General features: G+C 50.0%; 1 protein-coding gene and 1 pseudogene across 1 annotated transcript; both read left to right on the forward strand.

Moving 5' to 3' along the window:
* The first annotated feature begins 215 nt into the window (after positions 1-215).
* Positions 216-3173, forward strand: LOC121432800 (annotated as a pseudogene).
* Positions 3174-4539: 1366 nt separating this feature from the next.
* On the forward strand, positions 4540-11198 carry LOC121432977 (intraflagellar transport protein 172 homolog). The gene is made up of 6 exons (XM_041631184.1): positions 4540-4661; positions 9654-9797; positions 9980-10092; positions 10446-10495; positions 10706-10795; positions 10982-11198. The coding sequence occupies exons 1-5, from the start codon at positions 4623-4625 to the stop codon at positions 10762-10764; spliced, it is 405 nt and encodes a 134-aa protein (XP_041487118.1). The 5' UTR covers positions 4540-4622; the 3' UTR covers positions 10765-10795; positions 10982-11198.
* Positions 11199-11505: the final 307 nt, after the last annotated feature.

An 11505-nucleotide genomic window follows, 5' to 3' on the forward strand; every position in this document is an offset into this window, starting at 1 on the left:
AGCTCTGCAGAAGGAGGCGGCTGGCTGGCCCGGACGGTCACATCCCGCTGCAGGGGACCAGCCTCGGCGGCCGCACTGTCCTCTGCACCGGGGACACAGGCCAGCTGCCAGGCCTCGCCGGCAACGCCCTCTGCTCCGAGACAGACTATGCGTGGCCCTCGGGAACGCTGGGGGCCCCGCAGACTCGCGGCCCGCGGCCACTCCGCCTCTGCCCTCTCTGCCCGCAGCTCGGCCGGCGCTGCCCGCCTAGGCGGGCCCGCGTCGGGATGGGGTAGGGCCAGCGCCAGTCCGGCGATGGGCCGCCCCCTAGGCACCGAACAACCCCCCGAGGCCTGACCGACCACGAGGACCCGGCAGGTGAGTGTGGGCTGATCCGACTGCGCGGGTGGGGGCTGGGGTGGGCACCAGGGTTATGCGGAGGAGGGAAAGGAGCGGGGAAAATGGGCTATGGGCCATGGGAAGCCTGGGAGAGCTGCTGCATCCCGCTTGCGTTCTGGACAGCTCCTGACCCCCACAACTCCTGCCTCTTCCAGGATCCCCGCCTGGATGTTAAGCGGATGCCTCCGGGCCCCTCGGCTAACTCGGTGGAAACCATGGCTTCTTTGATGCCTCTTTCCCCATATCTGAGTCCCAAGGTCCTCCTGCTGGTCAGCTGTGACCTGGGCTTTGTGCAAGCAGGTGAGTGAAGAGGACGCCCGCAGTGGGGGTCCTTCAGAGCTAGTGTGGAAGTGAAACTTCTTAACCTGTTAACACCCTGGCACCCCCAGACCGACCTCCCTCTCCTGTGAATGTGACGGTCACTCATCTCAGAGCCAACTCGGCCACTGTGTCCTGGGACGTCCCAGAAGGCAACATCGTCATTGGCTACTCCATTTCCCAGCAAGTACCAATCACCCTGTTTCCCCAACCTGTGCCCTTGGGTCTCTGAACACCCCTGCACATTACTCCTTTGGAGTGTTTGGATGTTACAGAATCCCGAGTTAAGCCTCATGGTCAGGGACCGGGCCTAGGTTGTTCTCCTTTCTCTACATCTTCTTGCAGCGACAGAAAGGCCCTCTGGGCAGCATGTAATCAGGGAGGTGAACACCACCACTAGGGCCTGTGCTCTTTGGGCCCTGGCTGAAGACAGTGACTACACCGTGCAGATCAGGACCGGGGAAGTGGTCATCATCGTGGTGGTGTTGCTCATGTGGGCTGGTGAGTACCGGATGGGGAGCCAGGGACTTGGGTCCATGATAGTGGGAAGTGGTGAAGGTTACCCGTCAGGAGAAAAAGGAGAGAAAAGGAGTGTGGGGGGGGAATGGCTGGTGGAGGGAGGTAATCAGGACAAGTTTGGGGAGAAAGAGAGAAGGCTATTGCATGGCCAGGGATGATGGTTGTATGGGCCCCAGGAATTCCAGGATTTTCTAGAAGTCGTGAGGCTGTTACAGCCTCAAGGCTGTGAATGAGAGGTCAAGATCAAGGCTCAGATGGTATTGTTGTGTTTCAGCTGTGATCGGGCTATTCTGCGGTCAGTATGACATCATCAAGGACAACGACTCCAACAACAACCCCAAGGAGAAGGGGAAGGGTCCTGAACAGAGTCCTCAGGGAAGGCCAGTGGGGACAAGACAGGTGACGTGGGGACCAGTGAGTGTGAGAAGGGTGATCTGGGTGCCCAGGAGTATTCAGTGAAAAGCAGAACAGGCAGCAAAGGGGGGTGGGGCGGGAATGGGATGTCTGGGATGAAGGAGTCCAGAAGGCGGGAGCAGCACCTTTACCTGTCTGAAATTTCAGATTTGGGTAATCTTCTCTCATAGAAAAAGTCTCCTTCTATCAACACCATCGATGTTTGAGTGAACTGAGTGACTGAAGAACCAGAACCAGAAGAGAGATGCACTGATAATGGGGGGTGGGGTCAGGGAAGCCTAAATTGGTGATCTCTCTGAGACTCCCACAAGGCTGTGCACTCCCAGAATCCCAGGCTGGTACCCATCCTCTTTCCACTGTGAGCAGGGCCAGAAGGTAGGTCTGTTAGAATCTGTACCCCTGGACCTGGGAGTGGATATCAAATGGAACATCTCCTATCTCCCAGGTCCAGGTGAGTCATTTATTCGACCCTATCCCACTAGGTCCCAAATGGGGCCCCATCTCACCTGCATCAGGACCATTGGCATCCACTAGCTGCCCCTACAGCTTGCCTCTGGGCCTCAGAGAGGGCTGTTTCTGTCTGTATTGCCCTCTTCCACGGAGGAAGAGGAAGCAAGCATCTGGGCCTCGAGGCAGATGCCACACTGCACTACTCCAATGTCTTCCATGGAGCCTCAGGTGCTCCCCCCTCACCTGGCAGTCCCTCTCGCTGCTGGTGATCTCACCCCTGGGACATTTTTCCAATAAAGGTTCTTGGACAAACCAGAAGTGACTGTATGGTATGCTGAAGACATCTCTACACCTTCTCAGCTCTCCAAGGGCCCCTCACGCCACCACCAACTTAAAGGAACAGACCCATTATAGGATGTTTGTGTCCGTGTTTTCGTCTAAGACGGGTGGAGAAAAGACAAGGAAAGGGTACAGAAGCTAGAAGCCTCCTTTCTTTGGCTTTGTTGAAATGTGGGGGAGGGGTGCAATGAGAAGACACGGAAGTTTTTGCACCAATGGAAACCAGGCCATGTCACCATAAAAGGGCCAGTAGATTTTCTTTCATCTTTGTAAAGGGCCTTGTGCATACCAGGCAAATGCTCTACCACTGGGTTACATAACCGACCCCCTCCCCATTCTTTCAACTCCACCATTCCCTCTGGGAAAATGGTCAGAAGGACTGAGCAGGGTCATGGGGGGGCTAGCCAAAGAGCAGCTATCACGGATGTGTCCCTTGGTGCCATGTATCCTCACCCTGTGCATACCAGTGCCTCCTCTCCGTTTTCTCTTTCATCTATGTCTCTGTTTGTTTAACGTTAATAATTGTAATCCACAAAGGCATTTACATTTATACTCTGTACCATATCCAGAGCATTCTAGAAATAAAACAAAGGGGTTTGGGTGCCCCTATAGAAAAAAATTATAATCTGGGTTCTGGGACCTATTTGTGTTATCTGTGAAAAATAGGAACTGCCCTCTACTCGTTCTTAATTTTTCAAGAGGGAGGTAGTGGTGGGGAGAGAAATATTCGTTGCCATTGGCAACCGCTGTGCATGCAAGGTTTTGGGACCCAGCTTCGGTCTGGAGATCATATGCTATGCTTTTTGGGTGGTATAAGTCTTGCCAACCTGGGACCGTTTAGAGAGAGAAGGCCTTCTTTTCTGAATTTCAGTCAATCTATCTGATAACAAAAATACTTGAGAGCATTCCAATCAAACAAAATAAAGACAATAGTATCTTTTCTTAGTCAATCCCCAGCCCCAGGTGTCACACAGCTCTAAGCTAGGAGGCCAGCCCAGCTCTGTCCACTGCACTGACCCATAAAGACATCTGGATTTCGGCAAGCAGCATTGAACTCACCCGTTTACCCAATGACCAAACAGGGTGCCTTGCCTTTCCCTAGCCAGTACTACCAAACCCCGATCATTTCCTGAGACCGTGTTACAGGTTAGAGAAGTTGAACAAAGAGACAACGAGTTGAGAAGACTTGAATCGTCTCACGGGAATTAAAAGGTTATCAGCTCTGGGTTGAATCCCGGTTCCACCGTTTATTAGCCGTTTCAACTTTGGCGTGTGACCCCCTCCTGTTGTGTAAAATGGGACTGTACCTCTGCCCACTTCAAACAGGTATAACTGGACTCTCTGAACATGGCGAACAATGAGGGCTGATGAGACCCCAAGGACAATGGCACGGGGTTTTGATCCTACTTAATGTGCTGGCTTTGTGGGAGCCTAGCCAGTTTGGATGTTCACCTTCCTAGACATGGACGGAGGGGGGAGGACCTAGGACTTACCACAGGGCAGGGAACCGGACTGCTCTCTGGACTGGAGAGGGAGGGGGAGAGGAGTGGGGGGAGGGGAAGAAGGGTGGGAGGAGGGGGAGAAGGGTGGGAGGAGGGGGAGGGAAATGGGAGGCTGGGAGGAGGTGGAAACTTGTTTTTTTTTCTCCTTTTCTCAATAATAAAAAATAAATTTAAAAAAAAAACAGGTATATCCTTGAGCATTCACTGGTACCTATCAGTATTGAGTGGCCTCGCGCAAGTCACAGATCTTTTGGCGGGGAAAGCGGAGGCTGCAGTTCTGCGAACTGGCTTTCGCTCTCGTAGCACCTGCCTTGTGCTTCTCCAGAGTTAAAGCAACTAAAGCACACTTGGCCGGTTACAGCAATGAGAAAAGCTGGGGTTAAAGTGATAGAGGATCTAGGGGCGGGGTTGGGGAGGGTGGGGACAGACGAAGACTTGCGGGTGGGGCTTTGCGTTGAGTTCGCATGCAAGTACGGGATTGGTCGAGGATAGACTTCGACGACCTCCTCTTATGTGCCCGCCCTAGGATTCACTGCGCTTGCGCACGACCCTTTTGCGTGGTCGCGAACCCACTACGTGACCTTATGACCTGTGTCGCACTCACGTTGCCTGTGCGTCTGTGGCTGACGCCGTCGCTGCTTGGTGGGTTGTCCAGGTAACCGCGGGAGTTGTCTTGGTCAACGACCATCCGAGACCTGCGTCATGCTGTTGAAGCACCTGAGGACCCTGCTGAGCCCTCAGGTGAGGAATCGCTTGACTCCCATTCCCCGGCTACCGGGCGTTCCAAAAGAAAAAAAAGTGGGGTAACAGAAGTTTATAATGTTGAGCGCCTGCTGTGTGCAGAAGATTGTGAAAGATCTTTCAGTAGGAGACGTGAATTGCTAAAGACCGCAAACTTTGATGGCACCGCATACAGCATTTGAGTGCCAGGCCCCAAGCTTAGGCTCTAGGGGTCGAGTTACGTCACAGGCTATGAGGGAGAGGCGCATATCTAGACAACGAGCATAAATCTACACAGGATGAAATAAGCGCAAGGCTGACGCTTCATTTGAATTGTGAAAGTGTGTCGCAGATTCAGAAGCGGCTGGGCTCTAGGAGAGGAGCCCAAAAACATGAAGGATAGGTTTGGGAGTGAAGGGATCTGAGTTCAGGTTTAGCACTGACTTGACCAGAAGGTATCTCTGGCTTTAACCCTCATCATATGTGGCCTTTCTGTCATTAACTTCGTCATTTGGGAAAGAAAAGCCATAGTGAGAGCAACTCCAAGAACCTTAGGAGAGAGTTAAGTAAAGTTCAACATATACACACACACACGACACACCACACACACACACACACACACACACACACACACACACACTATAAACATGGTTCGGTGGCGCCAAAGGCCGAAAATCCTAGCAATTGGGAAGTGAAGACAAGAGGGTCAGGAGTGCATTCTTGGCTGTATAGACAATTCAAGGCCAGCCTGGGCTGCATGAGACTATCTTGAAAAAAGAAAAGAAAAATTGGGCCAGTGAGATGGTTCAGTGGATAAAGGCACTTACCACTAAGCCTGACTCCCTGAGTGAGCCCTGAGACCCACACACGGGAAGGAATGAGTCAATTCATGCAAGTTGTTCTCTGACCGCCACACAGGCACCGTCCCACCACTCACAATAAATAAATGTAAGGAGAAATTCTTTTAACTTTCTTTTTTTTTTATTTATTCTTTGTGTCTTTCACATCATGCATCCCGATCTCACCCATTTCCCGTTCCCTTGCATCCAGCCTCTGCCCCTGCAACCTCCCCCCCCACACACACAAATAAAATTTAAGATAAAAAAGGAAAAACAGAAAAAAGGACGAAAGGGGAAATCTCGTCAGGGAAGCTGCAGTGTGGCACAGAGAGTCACACGGTATACTCCTTTGTCCATACATCTTTACATGTGTGGGTTCATCGCAGAGAATCATTGGTCTCGGCTACACTACCAACACTGGGGCCTCACCGGGACTCTTCCTGGACCTCCTGTTGCTGCCTTGTGTCGTGGAGGTGTAAGGGACAAATGGAAAGGGCATTATGAATTGGACAGCTGTATGAAGAATGATAGACCACAGGGAAGGACATGGAAATGGAGAGGACAGGCTAACAACACAAATAAGGCTGGCTGTGGGGGAGACGGCTCTTCATCAGCACGAGCTCTCCGGCATCCACTTGAAAGCTAGGCACACCTGTAATCGCAGTGCTGAAGAGGCAGAGACAAGGGGGTCCCTAGAGCTCGCTGGCCAGATTCATGAGCCCCAGGTTCAGTGAGAGGAGAGACCCTGTCTCAAAAGAACAAAGTGAAGAGCAATTGAGGAAAACCCTTGATGTTGACCTCTGGCCTCTGCATGCACACCCAAACAGGCACATTGGCCCCCAACATATAAAAAGAATATGCTACTTGCAGAGGATATTGCTGAGTACTAGAGCATGTGCTTGGCATGCGTGAGCCTCTGCATGCGTCCCGAGTACTACAAAAAGAAATCTGTTACCTGATCATGGTGCTGCCTGCCTGTAATCGCAGAATTTGGGAGGCTTGCTGTGTGCTCAAAGCCAGCCTGACTACAGAGCCAAGACCTCCTTTTAAAACATAAGAATAATGTGTGACTTTTAGAGTTTCCTGGAGAAGTAGGGTGTAGTCCTACCTCAACTAGATATGCCGTGCTTTGTTGCCGCCCATGGGAGGCCCGCCCGTCTCTGAATAGAAATAGAAGAGGAGTGGATTGTGTGTGTGTGGGGGGGGGAGGTGAATGGAAGGACAGTGAGGAGGGAAAAGTGCAATCAGGATGCAAAATAAATAAATTTAATTAATTAAAAAAAAGAATAGCCAGGCATGGTGTCTGCAAAACGAGATAGAGGACTACATAGAGAGACCCTGTCTCAATAATAATAATAATAATAATGGCAACAGTAAATAAAAGTATATGGCAGAGCTCTTTCTCTCGGGCCTGTGGCATCGGCAAGATGAGCAAGTGTCGTGGTCTCCGTACTGCCAGGAAGCTCCGCAGCCCACCGGGACCAGAAGTGGCATGAAAAACAATACATGAAAGCCCACTTGGGCACAGCCCTGAAGGCCAATCCTTTTGGAGGTGCCTCTCATGCCAAGAGAATCGTGCTGGAAAAAGTAGGAGTTGAAGCCAAGCAGCCAAATTCTGCTATCTGGAAGTGTGTCAGGGTGCAGCTCATCAAGAACAGCAAGAAGATCACAGCTTTCGTCCCCAATGATGGTTGCTTGAACTTCATTGAGGAAAACGATGAAGTTCTGGTTGCTGGATTTGGTAGAAAGGGTCATGCTGTAGGTGATATTCCTTGGAGTCTACTTTAAGGTTGTTAAAGTAGCCAACATGTCCCTTTTGGCCCTGTACAAAGGCAAGAAGGAAAGACCAAGATCCTAAATTTTGACAGTGGAAGCACAGTAATAAATTTTCCTATTCTGAAAAAAAAAAGTATATGGCAGAATTAAGTCATTAATACATATGCCACAACAGCATAAAGACAGAGTTATAGCTTGTGGAATCAAACATACATGGATTCAAATATTGCATCTGTCATCTAAAAACTGTATGTGTGACTGAGCAGCTTTCTTAATTTTCAGTGCCTCAATTTCCCCATATGTAAAATGGGAATCATAATAGCTTCTGCCTCAGAGATACGAGGTGAGGTACCGACTGCGTGTCAAGCAGTTATGAAAATGCCTGTTCTACTTTCCATTCCACTCAACCCCCAGGCAGTCCAGTCAGGCACGTATTGCAGAGAAACGCGTCCCCATCGATTGTGGGTCTTGGGGATGTTTGCACTGTGTAAGGAGAGCAGAAGTCGGTTAGAAGAAAGGAAAGCTGAAGGGATCGAGCCCTCACTCGGTGGTAGAACAATAAAAAGTTGTACTCCTTGCTCAGTAAACTGGTACTGTTATCTGTCACTTCAAAATACCCTAATGGAAAAATTGGAAATAGAACCCTTTGGTCTCTAAAAAAAGATGATGTCATGGTGCAGCTGGACCAGATGCCCAGGATGGACAGCCTTGAAGGAGGATGAGCAGCCAAAGCTGATGAGGCGCCTGCACCCCCTTCTAGCCGATGGTAGTGAATGGTTGGCTCATGACCATGGTGGTGGTGCCGCTATTTTCAGGTTGTAGTTTGAGGATTTGGGGGCAGTGATCCCCCTGCTGGCTCTGGACGTATTTGGGTTAGGTGTAGAAAGTAAAGGTGTTGTAAGTCAGACCTCTAGTAGCCCAAGTGGTGAATCCAACATTTGGCGTAGGAGCCAAATTTCATCTCAGGAGCCTGAGAGGACAGCTGGCGAGGGACACGCAGAGTAATTCACTGTGTGGTGATCACGTATTTTCTTTTTTGGTTTTTCTTTTTTAAGTCAGGGTCTCATATAGCTCAGGCTGACTTCAAACTCGCTGTGTAATTGTGGAGGACTTTGAATGTCTGACCGTCCTGCCTTCCCCTCCCAGGTGTTGAGATTTCAGGCGTGTGCCGTCTTACCTGCCATTCCCATATTCTTTTTATTTCTTTGCTTACTCTTGTGCAGTGCGAAGGCTCACACCTGGGGACTGATGAATGCCAGACAAGCGCCCCATTATCTGGGCTGTATCCGTTTTTGCAGTGGTCACTTTCACCACGAACCTTTAGTGGACAGTTAACAGGGGAAAGTGACATTGTTTATCCCAAGTCTCAATTCTAATTCTGTTGCTCCTTGTTTCCAAACTTACACTGTCTCTGTATTCCTGCCCAATAAATCCAAATCGTTAGCGGCCTCCAGAGGCCCTTCCTGAGCTAGCCCAGTCTATGCTTCCTGAGCTAGCCCAGTCTACGCTTCCTGAGCTAACCCAGTCTACGCTTCCTGCCCTGCCTCCTCTCTTGTTGGCAGTCTCAACTTCCTTAAATTGCTGGTCCTTGGCCAGAGCTTGACTTTGTTCATGCTACTCATTACATCTGAAGTAATTTACCATTCGATGGCATCCCTTCTTCAAAGTTTAATCTTGACCATTTAAGCATAAAATTGTCTTGTACTTCTCTAAATTATTACTATACTCAGAACATATTTTTCTTATGGGACATTTCCAATTTCTCAGCGTCCAATTAGAACCTAGGGTAGGATCTGTGCTTTGCTCTTTGTCTCTCTGTCGTCTTCCAGCCAAGTGTCTTTGACAGTAAAGTGCTGGAAAACATTAATTGAATGAGTAGCTATAAAGGCTAAAATTTATCAGATTAATTGATTTTTTTTTCAGTCGCAGACCTGAAAGATGAAGGAACAAGGAGGCCATTGCTTTTGGAACGGTTGATGCATTACATTTGTATCATGAGTCTCAGAAAAACACATTAGGGGACAAGGAGATGTGGCCTGGTAGTACAGTGTTTGCTTGTCTCGAGTGAAGCCCTGAGTCCTGTCCCCGGCATGGGATAAACTAGACAGGGTGGTGTACGCCTGGAATCCTAGCACTCAGGAGGTAGAGACAGGAGGATCAGAAGTTCAAGTCATCCCTACCGTACAGTGAATCTGAGGTCCGTCTGGGCCACGTGAGGCCCTGGAGACTATTATTCTTACAGTTCAGGTATCCGAGCAATTTGTCTCATTTTGTTTAGTTTTGAGAGAAAACCTGTGACATAGATGTAGAACAAAGGCACACGAAGACTGATGGACCTGGAGACGCTCTGTACTCTGGAGACCAGCGCTGTGTTTACAGTACCCCTTTGCCTCTGCAGGATGGAGCTGCGAAGGTGACTTGTATGGCCTGGTCCCAGAACAACGCTAAATTTGCTGTCTGCACAGTGGACCGAGTGGTATTGCTGTACGATGAGCATGGGGAGCGGAGAGACAAGTTCTCCACCAAGCCAGCTGACATGAAGGTAGAGAGGACTCGCATGTGCTCCAACACGTTATCTGAGAAAGCTGTGTGATCTGCCTTCTAGCCATAGACATGGGCAATAGTCTACTCTATTTCTCGCTATAAATTTTCCGGTCTTTTGGGAAATGTGTGTGTTTTCTTTTCTCCTTCATTTCTACTCATTATCTTTGTTTTTACTCCTAGTGTGGCTGGAAGAACTACATGGTAAAGGGCATGACTTTCTCCCCTGATTCCACTAAAATTGCCATCGGACAGACTGACAACATCATCTATGCCTACAAGATTGGAGAAGATTGGTGAGGACAGGATGGGGGTTAGGCGGGTTGTGGCCACTAAAGAAGAGTTGGGCATGGGAAATACCTCGCTGGGATAACGATGGCATCAGGCATGGAAGGCAGGGACTCTCTAGAGCCTGATTCTATTGTGTCCACCTCTGCCTGCCCCACCTGTCCTGCAGTCCCATCCCTGGAGGGATGAGTGTAAGCCAGCAGAAGGTCCCGAGAGCCAGTGATATGCTGTGTCATTGGCATAGCTCCAGGGCTCCTTGGGGACCCACTCACTTCTCCATCAGACCTCCCACAGAGGGCCATGTTGGGCAGCTCATTGAGAAGTGATTTTTAAGGTTGCTTCCTTGCCTTTTGTCTGACAGGGGTGACAAGGTCATCTGTAACAAGTTCATCCAGACGGTAAAGTTCAGAGGTGAGCCGCACCTGCTTCCCTCCTTGTAAATGTAACAGGAGTTGCCTTTTTCAATGTCTGACCCCGACTTGACCTGCTAAAGGATGGTGTTGTCACCTGCTTGAGAGCCTTGTTGTGTCCGCTGCCTGCCTTTTCCCCCTGGAGAGGACTAGAATGACGGTGTGTGCCAGTCCACACAGGCGGGTCACCCTTTCACCCCTTCTCATACAGAGTGCTGTCACCTGTCTACAGTGGCCTGCAGAGTACATTATTGTCTTCGGACTGGCTGAAGGCAAGGTAACGGAGGAGAGGGAGACACAGGTGAGGTATTAGGGGGGGATAGTGTCCTGGGGTGCCTGGCAATATGGTTCATCTTTCCCCTGGAGCTCAAGTGCATACTTGAGAAAAATGCATGAGGACTAATTTTGTCATTTGGCATTTTTACTTCTGTTTCTCCGTGCCTGGCTGACACTGTAAGTAGCCTAGCCAGACTTGTTTGGTTTTCAGGTTCGATAAGCAAACACTAAAACTAACAAGTCGTCTACCATCTATGGGACGGACTCGTATGTGGTGGCGCTGACAACCAAGTGAGTAACAGAAGTAGACTGGGACTGTCAGGACAAAGCTGCATTTGATGGAAAGGGGACTGTCACGGGGCGGAAGTCCCTCCCTCTGTGCCCACCTCTCTGCCTCTGCCCTTCAGTTGCTCTGGGAAAGGCATCCTCTCAGGTCACGCCGACGGCACCATCGTCAGGTATTTGTTCGATGATGAAGGCTCCGGAGGGTCACAGGTATAAAGGGCGCACACTCACTCTGGGGTGGGGTGGACATTCCAGGAGCCCTCCCGGGGAAGCTGCAGGTTTAAGCACCATCACTGGAAAAGGGCGATCTTGGAGAGAAACGTTTGGTGCCATCACGGAGACTGGTGTTCAGGAGGCTAGAACTCACTATTTATAGGGAGGAGTGGGCGGAAGGGACCTTGAAAGAAGGGAAATAAAGACTCTAAGGGGGACAAAAAGTGAAAATTATTT

This window comes from Microtus oregoni, unplaced genomic scaffold, assembly GCF_018167655.1.
Source record: "Microtus oregoni isolate MIOR12 unplaced genomic scaffold, Mior012 000036F_ref0000092, whole genome shotgun sequence".
Taxonomy (NCBI): Eukaryota; Metazoa; Chordata; class Mammalia; order Rodentia; family Cricetidae; genus Microtus; species Microtus oregoni.